The sequence below is a fragment of the Theropithecus gelada genome, chromosome 17 (assembly GCF_003255815.1).
Source record: "Theropithecus gelada isolate Dixy chromosome 17, Tgel_1.0, whole genome shotgun sequence".
Taxonomy (NCBI): Eukaryota; Metazoa; Chordata; class Mammalia; order Primates; family Cercopithecidae; genus Theropithecus; species Theropithecus gelada.
In genome coordinates this window covers 79,285,227-79,303,564 of record NC_037685.1, presented here as the reverse complement: position 1 = coordinate 79,303,564, position 18,338 = coordinate 79,285,227, and the positions used below count along the sequence as shown (strand labels likewise).

The window sequence follows — 18,338 nt, the reverse complement described above, 5'->3', positions numbered from 1 at the left end:
TAAATAATCTACACAGGACTTAAATCTATGGGCTTCATTTATGAAGTAGCCTGCTATAATCGATCAAACTAACCCTAACTATCAAGATGTTTGAGATTATTCCAGAAAAATCTTTTTTTTTAAGTGAAAAATAACGTTCTCTGAACTACTTACGAACTGCTGGGTTGTGTCAAATATATAACTTCACATGTCCTGAAAAGAAAAATATTATGATTTTTTAACATTTTTTCATAGTTTAGAAGTCATAGTAGTTTTCTCATGCTTTATTCATCTTTTAAGAACTATACATTTTAAAAACAAAAAATGTACAGCATTACAAAACAAAGTTCAAGTAGATTTTCCCAATTTATGACATCTCACATCACTGTAATATCTAATTACAGTGACTGAACTCCCTATGTTCATTTGTAACACTGTAGTTGGTTAGAATCCTAGATCAGGTCATAAAAACCTATTTAACTGCTAGTCATATACATTCATATAGCCTACTCTGAAATAAACAGGCTTTGGTATCACAGTTAATCCTCTCAATAACTCTTCAAAAAAAAAAAAGGTATAAATAACAGGAAAAACCCTGCTGATCCACCTAAGGTTAGTAAAGTTTACTCTAAATTATCTCATATGATTTGTCAATAAAAATTTTAAGTCCCTTTTACAAAGTCCTGAGTGGTCTTTTGAGGCCAAATCCGACTGTTACTCCCTAGTTTAAAATCATTCAAGGAGTTTCCACTGCCTGTAGGGCAAAGTCCAAGATTACTACCAATCTGATCCCTTCCTACCTTTCAGTCATTAGCAATATCAAAGTACATCCTGATATTACTGCTTTGGCTTTGTACACATGCTAATCTCTAAGATGCTTGCTCCCAGTTCCCACTCATTTTGCTTGGTGAATTTCTGTTTTTCTTGTAAACCCTATTCCGACATTGCCTTCTATGGTTTTTTCTCTGACCAAAATCATGACTATAGTTACCCTTCACCCTTAAACATATACAATGTAATGTTTTGTCCGCTATGTAATTTCTGCTTCTCACAACAGAAACAAATATCCAAGCAGATTCCTTATCCCATACAGCAGAGCAAACAACTTGGAAGCATCCAGTCAAAATTACCATAGCAGGAAAAAAAAAATCAGACCTGTACCCCAAATCACTCCTACCAACGAGTCCCCAAATTCTGTATCTAGAAAAAAAAAAAAACCCTGATGATTATAGATCTTGAAGTACTTATATGTACAGAATACTCATTAAAGTTGGCTTAAAGAAGTTTTTGCTTGCTTTGTTTACTAGAGAGGTAATACATCCTCCTTACAAATGTAGGTTACTCATATAAAACTTGGGTTAACATTTTGGTAAACTTCTCTCCAGTCATTTCCATTCTATGCATTAGTGGTCTAGGTTCCTTCCTTACACACAGTTATAATCAGAGTATATCCTGCTTCGTTTGTTTAACATTAGAACCACTTTCCAATATTGCCATTATTCTTTATCACATTTTATTTTATATTTATAATATTTTATGTTTAGATACATTTAATATTTATTGCTTAACTTCAGTTGTGAATACACAGTTGTTTCCAGTTTTTCAGGGGTCTAAATAATATTGTGACCAAAAAAAATCTCTAAAGCAACGTTGTATTTAGGATTATATTAAAATAAGCTACCAGATATTAATTAAAAGGTCATAAACAAGTTTAAAGAATAGAAAAAAATGTAGAAAGTCACAATTAGGTAAATTTTAAAAGCAAAACACACACACACACACACACACACAAACACATAATATTCTACTCAGTGTGAAACAATACCCAAAGGAAAGAAACATTCTAAAACACGAAAAGTGATTCTCTCCACCGTTGACATTTTGGTCGATTCATATTTTATGTCTTTCTGTGTTTTCAAAGTAGTCTATAATTAGTTCATGTTTGTTATGCAAATTATTTAGATAATTTATCTCCATTAATAATTTAAAATTCTCCTTTTTCCTGTGCAAAAAGCTTCTATTCTCATCAAGAAAAGACTTAAGAAAAAAAAAAAAGATGGCCAATGCTACCATATTACAATTAAAACCAGGGGCAAGAAAAGACATTCCTTCAAAAGCCCTAGCTAGGCCTTTGAGTTTTTTCTCTATTTTTTCTCATCCTCCACCACAGTTGTCAAGCTTTAGTGATCAAAAAAGAAAAAGGGGGAGAAAAATAGAGGCATCCTCCTAAGGAGATGCTTCTTTCCACCTCTATCTCCATCCTTATTCTCTCCAGAATACGGACATGCCTCTTTTACCCTTCTCCCTTTACCATGCTATTACAAATTGCTTATTTAGCTAACACAGTAACTTTCATATTCTCTTAACCGCAAATGGAATGAGCCTCAAAACAAACATGATAACAGACATATGCCAAATTAAGGGCTGAAACATTTGGGGTAGGAGACTACAGTTTTGATGAAAAGTATAGAAAAAACTTAACCTAAGCATATTCATTATGCTCCTACTTGAACTGTAATGGAAAAAGTCTTCTAAGCCACCATTGGGAGTACAAATCGTTACTTCATAGTATAGGTCACATACACCTTCCATTGCCAGTGTTTTCTCATTCCAAACTAAATAACACTATTAGGAACAAGTTTAAATTTATGTCATCATTCTATTCAGACCTAGAAGTTTTCTGGCAGAGAAGGCTACAATGGGAGATAAGCTTAAAGTTTTTGAAAACAAATGGAAGACATGAAAGGACAATAAAACGGTTAATTTTGCAGGAAGCATTCAGAATGCATATTACTGGATAAATACAAAAGCTAAGAATTAATAAGCTCACATGAAAAGGGACAAGTTTAAGAAGTAATACTAACTTTACTAAACGTGTTAAATAATTCCCAGAATCTAATTATGAACAATGACATAAAAAATCAGAGTATAACCCTAATAAAATGTTTACTTTACCTTTCCAATTTGCTGAAGAGTGCAAACAATACATCATACTTCTTCAATAGTCTTGACATAGCATTATCAACTTTGGTACTAGTATCAATTTCCTTTAGTAAGTTAAAGAATTTATGGACACTACAAAGGAAAGAATAGAAAAAAGTAAATCAGTAACCTTAAAAATTTGTTATTTTGTTTTCAAATCATAGATATTTCAATTCAAAAGATTATTAGCTCTACATCAAATCACTACTATATCCTTTGGAAGGAATTACTTATTGCAAAAACAATTAGCCTTCAACTTACACCTCTATTATCTATATACCTATGCTTATATCTATTTATCATTGAGAATATAAGAAAACGAAGGGTCATGAAGAGATATGTGTATATTTATTCTGTATCTGTCTATATGTTTTAAAAAACATGAGTTCACATCCATTTATCCAATTCCAATATAAAACCATATGCTTCATTTTAGTGTTTCCCTTTCTATATTTGTAACTCTTCTTTGACAGTGGGAAACCTGGAACCCTTTCATCCTCAGTTTACTTACTCATTTAATCAATCCCCCTGTAAGTAACCATCTTCCACCTCCAAAGCCACCCCTCCCCCATGTGGACACTTTTCTGTTCTTCTCAGAACCGACTCCTAGTTTTGGACTTACCCCACCCCTTAGCATAGACACTTCCTCACCATGGTAGGGCTCCGACTCCCCACAGTAGGCTGCCCCCCTCACCTCCCTTGTGCTCTGACTCCCTGCACCGGCTGCCTGCACACCCTGCTTAGTCTCTGACACTGCACACCAAGCAGCCACATCGGGTTGCCCCCACATAAAGGATGCCCTCCTCACCCTACTTTGACTCTAACATCCTGCTCTGGGCCCTGTGGCACCCTCCTGTCAGAGATGCACACCAAAATGCATACTTTATTTGCCCCACCAATGATTTTAGAATTGAATTGTTTTTGGAAAAGCAAAGTTGATTTAAAAAATTTAAGCAGTTTAAATAATAACTTTAAATCATCCTTTGTTACTGTTTTCCATAAAAATTAACCTATTTGAAACATCAATATACACATTTTCCAACAGGATATTAAAGATAGCAATCATCAACTACATCTCACATGCTAATTTCTAATCATGAAGTTTGTATAAGGAATTATACCAAAGCAGCTAACTGAACCAAAAGATAGTCACCTGACCCATCCATAGGCTGTCCAGCAACCAATGAGTTATAGCCCTCACTCAAAAAAATGGGCTGGACCAATCAGACACTTATCGTAAGAACTGGGGAAATAAAAGCTTCAGCTAATCAGCAGGGGAACCAAAAGGTTATTAAAGTTCCCATGATACAGAAAGGAATGGGGAAGCCAGGACAAGCTATGTGAAAAAGCAAATAAAGAAAGAGTAGAAATGACAAAGAATAGAAGATCAGAATGTTGATTAGAAGAGAAAAGAGAAAGGAAAAAATGTGCAGATATATCCAGAGAAAAAGAAATCAGCCTCAGAATAGCATTTATTAAAGAACTACTCTCAGTTCCAGTTTTTTTCAGGTATATGGGAATTCCTGTCCTAAGATTACCATGAAAACTAAATTGTTACAACAAAGCATTTTTTCTAGGGGAAACTTAAGGGAAGAAAAGAAGGAAGGGAGAGAAGCAGTGAGTGCCTGTGGTGTTGCAGGTATTGACTCTACGAACTATTTATGTTATTTCTATTATTTTGTATATTTATGAATAAGCAAGGCCTTTGTTTTTATTTAGATATAGCAAAAAAAAAGTATTTCAAAAATGCAACAATTCAATCTATCTCATTTAAATAAAATATCAATTATGTTTAATTCTAGATGTCTTTGTTCAAGGAGAAACATAATTACCTATTTGGTAAAAATATATACTGTTGCATTTTTGTAAATATGTTACAAAGAAAATGACTGGAAGTCCTGGATACTTTCTGAAGATAAAGTTCATACATTATTGAAAACACATTAATAAGCTCTTCTTATGAGGCTTATAAACTCAACAACAAACACCTATTAAGTAATTACTGGCTCAAGTATTGTAACATGTTCAAATCAATATATAATCTGAAAAAATGCATTTAACTATAATATCCTCTGTGTTAAAACAATCTTAGGCTTTAATAAACCTTACCTAAATTCCTTTAAGATAAACTCAAACTACTTATATAAAGATTTTAATGTAAAACAAGCCTATTTACAAATCCTTGCTTTTCTGTTCACTTTATTAACAGCCACAATGAAGAAAGCTTACACATGAATAGTGAGAGACACAACGAAAATTTTTCCAGGACACAAACTGCTACATCTTAAAGAAATACAGCATAAATACACTTTCATAACAGCTCCATGAGAGAACGGCAGTTCACTATTTGGCCCAAGTTCTTTACGTTTTACTTGATTTTAGCATTTCTCACTAATTCACTAAAGTCTATTAAAAGGAAAGTCCAGAATTAGTTTCCTTTTATGGCAGAGGCTTATATTTATACAAGAAACTTTACCTGATTTCTATGTTTTTCTGTAGCTCAGTAAAAGTGAATGGCATCTCATCTAGGTCAACTGCTGCAATAAAGATACATATTCCCCACAGTTCCTTTTTCTTTTGAATATAACCTCCCTGGGAACAAAAAATAAAGATCAAATATTTCATTAAATAATTCACATACTGGATACTGCGTTAAAACTGTATTATAACTGGTTTTTTCTTATTCAGCATACAAAATAAATGTTTGCAATATTGTATATTTGTAACACATCCTTCTGATGGCATATATTTGAAAGGATTTCATTTCACACTAATTACAAACATTCGAATTTTATATTATAAGGCAAAAAAGTACTAGAAAGATCAAAAAATTAAATAAGTTACTGTGGAAACTTTAGGGGTCAACTCCTCAAAATAGTTTCATTTTTCAATGATCCAATGTCATCGAAACCAAATTAAGAGATTTAGAGTCCATAACATATAATTTGTTTGAAAAAAACAAGCCCACATTCTTTTTGTTTGTTTGTTTGTTTGTTTGTTTGAGACGGAGTCTCGCTCAGTAGCCCAGGCTGGAGTGCGGTGGCGCGATCTCGGCTCACTGCAAGCTCCGCCTCCCGGGTTCACGCCATTCTCCTGCCTCAGCCTCCCGAGTAGCTGGGACTACAGACGCCCACCTCCACGCCTGGCTAATTTTTTGCATTTTTAGTAGAGATGGGGTTTCACCCTGTTAGCCAGGATGGTCCCGATCTCCTGACCTCATCATCTGCCCACCTCGGCCTCCCAAAGTGCTGGGATTACAGGCGTGAGCCACCACCCCCCGCCAACAAGCCCACATTCTTATTCGCTTATTCTTTCCTTGCTCTATTCATTCATTCCTTTTATCAATTTATTTATTCAAGTATTTTTTAACCTTGTATTTCATGTTTCAGTTCCTTAACTGCCTTCTTTGTAAAATCAAAATAATAATATGTACCCCATTTTGTAAGAATTAAATGAAATTATATTTATATAGCCTTTGGCATAGTATACAGTATACAGTCAGTTCTTAATGATTGACAGCTATCATTATCACTAGAGTACTTTTTCATTATTTTTAGAGCATGTTTTTCCCCACAATATATACCACTCTTAAATATTACATGTTATGGGTAAAATTTGGATTATATTAAGTTGGAAACAAAAGAAATGTCAAATTAATGTTCATTAAATAGTTGGAACTATTTACTTACTCTTAACTGGAGATTACAATAGAGCTAAAAAGCATGTAATACGATTTCACATCATTTTGAAATATCAATTATATAAAAGTTTTGGGATAAGTCAGTTGTTCTGGATTACCAAATTTTACAGGTAATTAAATGTTTACCACCATCCAACTCTAAACTTTTTCTTAATTTTAGCTACTTGGGATGTAAATATTTTACAACTTAAATTACAATTATACACCACTAGAATAGTTAAAATGTAAAAGACTGACAATATTAGGGGACAGAGAGGATGTAGTGCAATGGAACACTTAAACACCACTGGTGAAAATGTAAAATGGCACAATCATTTTGGAAAACAAATTTGGAAGTTCTTATAAAGTTAAATATGCACTTTCCATAACACTTAGCAATTCTACTCCCAGATATTCATACCCAAGAGAAATGAAAACATTATATGTGAATGTCCATAGCAGCTTCAGTCATAATGGCCAAAAACTACAAAAACCCAAATATCAAAAAAAAGAAGTGCATGGATAAATAAATTGGGGTCTATCCCTACAATGGAATGTTATTTGACAATCAAAAGGAAATGTCCTAATATATATAACGACATAGATAAATCTCAAAATTATTACACTGAGAAAAAGCCAGACTCAAAAGGGTGCACTGCATAATTCCTTTCATATGAAATTCTAGAAAAGGCAAAACCAATCTTTAAAGTCAAAAAGTAGATCAGTAGTTGCCTGCAGAACAGAGGGGGGAGGTGTTGGGAAATGACTGCAGAGGGGAATGAAAGAACTTTCCGGAGTGATCCAAAAGTTCTATATCTTAATGGTGGTGATTATATGAGTGAATATGTCTGTTAAAATGTATTGAACTGTGCACTTAAAATTGGCATATTTTGTGTATGTAAATTATACCTCAATAAATCTGATTTTGCAACTATGTTACACACTTACTATTTCTGAAACTGAAGATACAAAGTATATACTGCTTCATGGTTTTGATGACTAATTAAGAATATATATTTTAATAAAATGAACAAAAATCAACTTCTGCATTTGTGTTTATGTTAATATGGTCAATTTCTTGGGAACTAATAAGACGTCAAAGGTTGTTTGTCTCTTTAATAAATAACCCCAACTACCATAGTCTTTAAATTTTTATGCCTACTTCTTACCATTTTGGTTTGCTTCTTTGCAGTCAGGCAATAACTGCTCTCAATATATGTACTTTCATCAATTGCAGCCTTTTTTTTCTCTCTCTCTCTCTCTTTTAAAGATTAAAACATGAAGTGAAAGTTGCTAAAATTTAGTATGTTGTTTATTCATTTTTTTAAAACAGCAAATTTTATTAGGACATTTAGTAGCCAAAAAAATTAAATACAGGATCATCTGATATGACAAAATGCATAAGTGAAATGTTCTACAAGTAGGTTCTGATTTTTAAGGACCTGAAGAACATTCCTATGAGCAAAATGTGACCTTTATTTCAGATGCAGCTTGTGTTTTTACTTCCTTAAGAAGTATATTTCAAGGAACAGAAGTTTTTAATTTTGATTAAGCTCAATTTATTCATTTTTTTCTTTTATGGTTATGTTTTCAGTGGTAGGTATCTATGAAATCTTTGCCTAACCCAAGCTCATTAAGACTTTCTCCTATGTCATCTTCTAGAAGTTTAAGTCTATGCTTCATTTCTGGTTAGTTTTTATAAATGGTGTGAGGTAAGGATTGAAGTTCATTTTCTGCATTTGGATACCCAATTGCTCCAGCATTATTTGTTCAGAAGAATATCCTTCCTCCAATACCCTTTGCATCTCTGTAGAAAATGAACTTACAATAATATATATATGTGGGTCTACTTCTGGATTATCTGTTCTGTTCCATTGATTTACTTGTCCTTTTTCACCAATATCATAACGTCTTCATTACTGTAGTTTTATATATTTTGTTTGTATTTAGTTGAGTTTGATTCAAAATTTTTCAATCTAAAAAAGTCACTGGATTCACCTCTCATCATACAGATTAAAAATTAAAGACTAGAAGATGGCCGAATAGGAACAGCTCCAGTCTACAACTCCCAGCGTGAGTGACGCAGAAGATGGGTGATTTCTGCATTTCCAACTGGGGTACCGGGTTCATCCCACTGGGGCTTGTCAGTGGGTGCAGGACAGTGGGTGCAGCCCATTGAGTGTGAGCTGAAGCAAACAGAGGCATCGCCTCATCTGGGAAGCACAAGGGGTCAGGGAATTCCCATTCCTAGCCAAGGAAAGCTGTGACAGACAGCACCTGGAAAATCAGGTCACTCCCACCCTAATATTGTGCTTTTCCAACAGTCTTAGCAAACGGCACACCAGGAGATTATATCCTGTGCCTGGCTCAGAGGGTCTCATGCCCACGGAGCCTCGCTCATTGCTAGCACAGCAGTCTGAGATCAAACTGCAAGGCAGCAGTGAGACTGGGGGAAGGGCGCCTGCCATTGCTGAAGCTTGAGTAGGTAAACAAAGCAGCCTGGAAGCTCGAACTGGGTGGAGCCCACCACAGCTCAAGGAGGCCTGCCCACCTCTATAGACTCCACCTCTGAGGGCTGGGCATAGCCAAACAAAAGGCAGCAGAAACCTCTGCAAATTTAAATGTCCCGGTCTGACAGCTTTCAAGAGAGTAGTGGTTCTCCCAGCATGGAGTTTGAGATCTGAGAACGGACAGATTGCCTCCTCAAGTGGGTCCCTGACCCCCAAGTAGCCTAACTGGGAGACATCCCCCAGTAGGGGCAGACTGACACCCCACATGGCTGGGTATCCCTCTCAGACGAAGCTTCCAGAGGAATGATTAGGCAGCAACATCTGCTGTTCAGCAATATTTGCTGTTCTGCAGCCTCCACTGATGATACCCAGGCAAATAGGGTCTGGAGTGGACCTCCAGCAAACTCCAACAGACCTGCAGCTGAGGGTCCTGACTCTTAGAAGGAAAACTAACACACAGAAAGGACAGCCACACCAAAACTCCATCTGTATGTCACCATCATCAAAGACCAAAGGTATATAAAACCACAAAGGTGGGGAAAAAACAGAGCAGAAGAGCTGAAATTTGTAAAAATCAGAATGCCTCTCCGCCTCCAAAGGAATGCAGCTCCTCACCAGCAACGGAACAAAGCTGGATAGAGAATGACTTTGTCAAGTTGAGAGCAGAAGGTTTCAGACGATCAAACTTCTCCTAGCTAAAGGAGGAAGTTTGAACCCATCTCAAAGAAGCTGAAAACTTTGAAAAATGATTTGATGAATGGCTAACTAGAATAATCAGTGTAAAGAAGTCTTTAAATGACCTGATGGAGCTGAAAAACATGGCACAAGAACTACGTGACAAATGGCACCAGCTTCAGTAGCCGATTTGATCAAGTGGAAGAAAGGTTATCAGTGATTGAGGATCAAATGAATGAAATGAAGCAAGAAGAGAAGTTTAGAGAAAAAAGAGTAAAAAGAAACAAACAAAGCCTCCAAGAAATATAGGACTATGTGAAAAGACCAAATCTACATCTGACTGGTGTACCTGAAAGTGACAGAGAGAATGGAACCAAGTTAGAAAACACTCTGCAGGATACATCCAGGAGAACTTCCCCAACCTAGAAAGGCAGGCCAACATTCAAATTAAGGAAATATCAAAAATGCCACAAAGATACTCCTCAGGAAGAGCCACTCCAAGACACATAATTGTCAGATTCACCAAAGTTGAAATGAAGGAAAAAATGTTAAGGGCAGCCAGAGAGAAAGGTTGGGTTACACACAAAGGGAAGCCCATCAGACTAACAGCAGATCTCTCAGCAGAAACTCTCCAAGCCAGAAGAGAGTGGGGGCCAATATTCAACATTCTTAAAGAAAAGAATTTTCAACCCAGAATTTCATATCCAACCAAACTAAGCTTCATAAGTGAAGGAGAAATAAAATCCTTTACAGACAAGCAAATGCTGAGAGATTTTGTCACCACCAGGCCTGCCCTACAAGAGCTCCTGAAGGAAGCACCAAACATGGAAAGGAACAACTGGTAACAGCCACTGCAAAAACATGCCAAATTGTAAAGACCATCGAAGCTAGGAAGAAACTGCATCAACTAACGAGCAAAATAACCAGCTAACATCATAATGACAGGATCAAATTAACACACAACAATATTAACCTTAAAAGTAAATGGGCTAAATGCTCCAGTTAAAAGACACAGACTGGCAAATTGGATAAAGAGTCAAGACCCATCAGTGTGCTGTATTCAGGAGACCCATCTCAGGTGCAGAGACACACATAGGCTCAAAATAAAGGGATGGAGAAACATCTACCAAGCAAATGGAAAACAAAAAAGGCAGGGGTTGCAATCCTAGTCTCTGATAAAACAGACTTTTAACCAACAAATATCAAAAGAGACAAAGAAGACCATTACATAATGGTAAAGGGATCAATTCAACAAGAAGAGCTAACTATCCTAAATATATATGCACCCAATACGGGAGTACCCAGATTCATAAAGCAAGTCCTTAGAGACCTGCAGAGAGACTTAGACTCACACACAAAAATAATGGGAGATTTTAACACCCCACTGTCAACATTAGACAGATCAATGAGACAGAAAGTTAAAAAGGATATCCAGGAATTGAACTCAGCTCTGCACCAAGTGGACCCAATAGACATCTACAGAATTCTCCACCCTAAATCAACAGAATATACATTCTTCTCAGCACCACATTGCACTTGTTCCAAAATTGACCACATAGTTGGAAGTAAAGCACTCCTCAGCAAATGTAAAAGAATAGAAATTACGACAGTCTCTCAGACCAGAGTGCAATAAAATTAGAATTCAGGATTAAGAAACTCACTCAAAACCAGTCAACTACATGGAAACTGAACAACCTACTCCTGAATGACTACTGGGTACATAACGAAATGAAGGGAGAAATAAAGATGTTCTTTGAAACCAATGAGAACAAAGACACAACATACCAGAATCTCTGGGACACATTTAAAGCAGTGTGTACGGGGAAATTTATAGCACCAAATGCCCACAAGAGAAAGCAGGAAAGATCTAAAATTGACACCCTAACTTCACAATTAAAAGAACTAGAGAAGCAAGAGCAAACACATCGAAAAGCTAGCAGAAGGCAAGAAATAACTAAGATCAGAGCGGAACTGAAGGAGACAGAGACACAAAAAAACCCCTTCAAAAAAAATAAATGAATCCAGGAGCTGGTTTTTTGAAAAGATCAACAAAATTGATAGACCGCTAGCAAGACTAATAAAGAAGAAAAGAAAGAAGAATCAAATAGATGCAATAAAAAATGATAAAGGGGATATCACAACCAATCCCACAGAAATACAAACTACCATCAGAGAATACTATAAGCACCTCTATGCAAATAAACTAGAAAATCTAGAAGAAATGGATAAATTCCTGGACACATACACCCTCCTAAGACTAAACCAGGAAGAAATTGAATCCCTGAATAGACCAGTAACAGGCTCTGAAATTGAGGCAATAATTAATAGCCTACCAACCACAAAAAGCCAGGACCAGATGGATTCACAGCTGAATTCTACCAGAGGTAAAAGGAGGAGCTGGTACCATTCCTTCTAAAACTATTCCAATCAATAGAAAAAGAGGGAATCCTCCCTAACTCATTTTATGAGGCCAGCATCATCCTGATATCAAAGCCTGGCAGAGACACAACAAAAAAAGAGAATTTTAGACCAATATCCCTGATGAACATCGATGTAAAAATCCTCAATAAAATACTGGCAAACCGAATCCAGCAGCACATTAAAAAGTTTATCCACCATGACAAAGTGGGCTTCATCCCTGGGATGCAAGGCTGGTTCAACACATGCAAATCAATGAACGTAATCCAGCATATAAACAGAACCAAAGACAAAAACCACATGATTATCTCAATAGATGCAGAAAAGGCCTTTGACAAAATTCAACAGCCCTTCATGCTAAAAACTCTCAATAAATTCGGTATTGATTGGACATATCTCAAAATAATAAGAGCTATTTATGACAAACCCACAGCCAATATCATACTGAATGGGCAAAAACTGGAAGCATTCCCTTTGAAAACTGGCACAAGACAGGGATGCCCTCTCTCACCACTCCTATTCAACATAGTATTGGAAGTTCTGGCCAGGGCAATCAGGCAGGAGAAAGAAATAAAGGGTATTCAATCAGGAAAAGAGGAAGTCAAATTGTCCCTGTTTGCAGATGACATGATTGTATATTTAGAAAACCCCATTGTCTCAACCCAAAATCTCCTTAAGCTGATAAGTAACTTCAGCAAAGTCTCAGGATACAAAATCAATGTGCAAAAATCACAAGCATTCTTATACACCAATAACAGACAAACAGAGAACCAAATCATGAGTGAACTCCCATTCACAATTGCTTCAAAGAGGATAAAATACCTAGGAATCCATTTTACAAGGGATGTGAAGGACTTCTTCAAGGAGAACTACAAACTCAATGAAATAAAAGAGGACACAAACAAATGGAAGACCATTCCATGCTCATGGATAGAAAGAATCAATATCATGAAAATGGTCATACTGACCAAGGTAATTTATAGATTCAATGCCATCCCCATTAACCTACCAATCACTTTCTTCACAGAATTGGAAAAAACTGCTTTAAAGTTCATATGGAACCACAAAAGAACCCACATTGCCAAGACAATCCTAAGCCAAAAGAACAAAGCTGGAGGCATCATGCTACCTGATTTCAAACTGTACTGCAAGGCTACAGTAACCAAAACAGCATGGTACTGGTACCAAAACAGAGATACAGACCAATGGAACAGAACAGAGCCCTCAGAAATAATACCACACATCTACAACCATCTGATCTTTGACAAACCTGACAAAAACAAGAAATGGGGAAAGGATTCCCTATTTAATAAATGGTACTGGGAAAACCGGCTAGTCATATGTAGAAAGCTGAAACTGGATCCCTTCCTTAAACCTTATACAAAAATTAATTCAAGATTAATTAAAGACTTAAATTTTAGACCTAAAACCATAAAAACTCTAGAACAAAACCTAGGCAATATCATTCAGGACATAGGCATGGGCAAGGACTTCATAACTAAAACACCAAAAGCAATGGCAACAAAAGCCAAAATTGACAAATGGGATCTAATGAAACTAAAGAGCTTCTGCACAGCAAAAGAAACTACCATCAGAGTGAACAGGCAACCTACAGAATGGGAGAAAAATTTTGCAATCTACTCATCTGACAAAGGGCTAATATCCAGAATCTACAAAGAACTCAAACAAATTTACAGGAAAAAAACAAACAATCCCATCAAAAAGTGGGCAAAGGATATGAACAGACACTTTTCAAAAGAAGACATTAATGCAGCCAACAGACACATGAAAAAATGCTCATCATCACTGGCCATCAGAGAAATGCAAATCAAAACCACAATGAGATACCATCTCACACCAGTTAGAATGGCAATCATTAAAAAGTACAGAAACAACATATGCTGGAGAGGATGTGGAGAAATAGGAACACTTTTACACCAGTGGTGGGAATGTAAGCTAGTTCAACCATTGTGGAAGACAGGGTGGCAATTCCTCAAGGTTGTAGAACTAGAAATACCATTTGACCCAGCCATCCCATTACTGGGTATATACCCAAAGGATTATAAATCATACTGCTATAAAGACACATGCACACGTATGTTTATTGCAGCACTATTCCCAATAGCAAAGACTTGGAACCAACCCAAATGTCCATCAATGATAGACTGGATTAAGAAAATGTGGCACATACACACCACAGAATACTATGCAGCCATAAAAAAGGATTAGTTCATGTCCTTTGTAGGGACGTGGATGAAGCTGGAACCCATCATTCTCAGCAAACTGTCGCAAGGACAAAAAACCAAACACTGCATGTTCTCACTCATAGGTGGGAATTGAACAATGAGAACACTTGGACACAGGAAGGGGAACATCACATACCGGGGCCTGTTGTGGGGTGGGGGAAGAGAGGAGGGGGGAGGGATAGCATTAGGAGATATACCTAATGTAAATGACGAGTTAATGAGTGCAGCACACCAACATGGCACATATGTACATATGTAACAAACCTGCATGTTGTACACAATGTACCCTAGAACTCAAAGTATAATAATAAAAAAAAATTAAAGACTAGAGAGTTAAGACTTACTCAACACAACCAGTTAATTGTTACAGACCCAAAACCCATGTTTCCTACCACTTAATTTAGTAATCTTCCATTTAAAGGTATTTTCTTATTACATTTCTATATTGATATCCTTAACATTTTTGCTATCAAAATCCTTAATCTCATTGCCCCCATCAAGAGTTCTGTCCTCTTAACTAGGGGTCTTGATTTCCGTTTTTTTGGGAAGGCTGAAGATGCACATTATCTAAAAAACCTCATATTCTTCTTCACATCAAATCCTTTTTTTTTTTTTTTTTTTTTTTTTTGAGATGGAGTTTCACTCCTCTTGTTGCTCAGGCTACAGTGCAGTGGCACGATCTCGGCTCACTGCAACCTCTGCCTCCCAGGTTCAAGTGATTCTCCTGCCTCAGCCTCCTCAGTAGCTGGGATTACAGGCACGCCCCACCATACCCAGATAATTTTGCGTTTTTAATAGAGATGGAGTTTCACCATGTTGGCCAGGCTGGTCTCACACTCCTGACCGCAGGTGATCCACCTGCCTCAGCCTCCCAAAGTGCTGGGATTACAGGCATGAGCCACCACACCTGGCCCCACATCAAATCATTTCTAATCATCATATATTCTAGTCTTTCTCAAAATATTTCTGCATCTTCATCTATAAATTCCTCTTCTCTTCTGACCTAGACAAATGGATATTCTCCTCCATTCTCAAATTACAACTCTAATACCACCCCTATTCCCTCCCATTTTAGATCACAATGCCTCTCATATCCTTTAAGACCTAGTGTATTAATTCCTTTCTCTGTCTTTTATAACTTCTCTAACAGTTCTCTCCCTCAAAGTTTCCCTTTGGGTACAGGGAAGCTTACAATACCTGTCCCTCCATCCCTGGACCTTATCAAGCTACTGACTTCACTACACATATACTCCCTCTCACTATATACACACACCTCTCATTGTTCTCAATATTCCCACACACACTCACCATACACACTATCAGAGTGCACACACACTGCACACACTGAACATATACCCCTCTTACTACACAAATACTATTTTACTGAGGCTATTCTCTAAGTCCTCAAAAATCTTGGCTTTCTAAAACAAATGGCCTTTTTGAGTTCATCCAGAAAGACCTCTATGCAGCATCTGACACTGCTGCCATTTTTCTCCTTCAATATACCTCCACACAACTTTTTTCATTAGCTTTTTTAAATGCCCTCACATCCTCATTCTCTTCTCTTTTCCTCTCACAACTTTTTCATGGGGTTTCTCAACCCCATGTGCTTTTTTCCCACCATTCTCTTTTTTCCTCAGCACTCTCATCCACTCCTATAGCCCTCATCATCTCCATATACAGATGGTTCTCATATCTCATTCTGCTTTCCAGCCTGATTCCTCTTTTAAGCTCCAGGTCTCCTTTTCCAACAACAATTTGCAACCTAAAATCTGTAACGGATGTGTTTTCTTGAAAATTCAGATGAAAATTATGAAAAGGACTCAGGATAGCACTTTAAAAATTGTTGAAACAGAAGAAAAGTAATTCTTACCTAGCCAAAACAATTCCCCCCCACCAAAAAAAGAACAAAAACTGGAGGGAAAAAAAATGGGCAAAGAACAAGCACTTTGCCAAGAAAAAAAGGTACTTTCGACAAACATATTTTGAAAATGGTAAACCTCAGAATAATGTCAATTGAAGGACATTTTGTTAAGGTACATAAAAATCCTTAAAATAGCTCAGTTTTATAGCTAAGAATTTAACAAGTAAAAATAGAGTTAAGTCAAGATTTAGAGTAACAGAATTACATGCCTGCATTGGGGCATTCCATGTGCCCCATAAATGCGTACACTTGATGTGTACCCACAAAAATTAAAAATTAAAAAAAGATTTAGTGTAATAGATGTTTGAAAAGTTATTTATAATAGCAAAAATAGTAAGAAGAACCTAAAAATCTTAATACAGAATGGTTAAACATATTGTGATAGAGCTATATCATAGAATAATATAAAACCCCAAAACAGTTTCAAGGAATATTAAGAGGATATGTAAAAATATCCAACATAGAATGTTAAGAAAAAAATAGCAGAATAAAAAGTTCTGCACGTATTTTGATTCCAATTTTGTGGAAAAAAAAAAAAGAGAGAAAATGAAAATATATATTAAAATGTTCATGATTATCTTCTATATGGTAGGATTCCTTATTAATCCTACATACATTTTCTAAATTATCTACAATTGTAAAATAGGAGAAAAGTCAATAAAAGTGCTACATTACATAAAGCAGGAGAGAAAAAAATCAGAAATACTCAAAAAAAATCTTTAAATTATCAAAATTTTAATCACATATATTACAGTTTAAATCAAAATCTACACTGAGTACTTGAAGAGATTACCTATTATACCGTCATTTAGTTGAGTTCATTTGAACCAATCTAATGATAACCCCTAATTAGTGACAACTTATACTTGCTTTTTTTTTTTAACAATGCACGTACTTATAAAAGAGCTCCACCAAGTGGTGACATAAATCATCTTGGAACTATCAGAAAATTACTACTATGCATGCTATCATAACTAACACAAATTTAAGTTGCAGTTTCAAAAGTTAAAAATAATGTTCTATCTAGCTTGTACTTTGTGAAATACGAAAGATGAAAATAAGTCATAAGAAACATGTGCTTTTGTGCTCTATCTCAGGGTCAAAAGATACATCCTTACACATAGTTCATGAGACTGTAATAAGTCAGTAGCAGTAGGGTTACATTAAATGAAATATGAAGGTATTACAGAGAAATAGGGGGAAGAGCTGCCTTTATCTTTTACTACGAGATTTCCTACTTACCTAGGTGATACGTAGGAACAAAAGGAGTAACATGCTAAGATGTCAGAAAATTTCACCTATATAATATGAGCTTACAGTAGTCTAGTGTTAAGGACATTCTTGGATGTGCACAGAAGTAAAAGGCAAGAGTGGCAAAGCCAAGAAGAGGAAAGTAAAAACTGACCTTACCTGTACTCAATCACATTTTTGAAACAACATGTAGGAGTGAACACCATGTGAATCAGTCACCCAGTTATACAATGCCTTCGTGGGTAAGAAAGTTGATTCTATTCCCAGAAAAACATGTACCTGGCAAATTCAGATTTACCTGGCCATTTGCCCAAAAGTTGAGCACCTGGGACTCCCTCCTTTAAGAACTCTTACAGATCATGCAGTATATGGTCGGAAAAATAAAAATAAATTTGAAAAACTCCTATGGAACTCAGTTCATAAACCTATGTAAGCTCTTAACTGAACTGTGACTGACTTGCTTGCTTGCTCATTTGTCCCTATCTCAACTACTAATATGTAAGCATCCTGAAGGCAGAAAAATTGTATCTAATTCACTACTGTACCTCAAGAGCCTTGTAGTGTCCAGCACTAACACTAACATAGTTCTAAAAAGGAAAAAATAAAAATAATTTTTTTAAAAAGCTGTGGCAGTAGCTACAGAGTGACTTTTTCTCTCTTTGTTTTTTTTTTTT

At 36.1% G+C, this 18,338-nt stretch overlaps 1 protein-coding gene across 1 annotated transcript in view; it reads right to left on the bottom strand.

Moving 5' to 3' along the window:
• The window catches only part of RB1 (RB transcriptional corepressor 1), a 170,860-nt gene that overhangs the window by 122,997 nt on the left and 29,525 nt on the right, over positions 1-18,338 (bottom strand). Inside the window, exons 3-5 of the mRNA XM_025364229.1 lie at positions 5,438-5,553; positions 2,935-3,054; positions 154-192 (exon numbers count right to left, since the gene is read on the bottom strand). Coding sequence (XP_025220014.1) covers positions 154-192; positions 2,935-3,054; positions 5,438-5,553 — 275 coding nt within the window. The remainder of the gene's footprint in view (positions 1-153; positions 193-2,934; positions 3,055-5,437; positions 5,554-18,338) is intronic.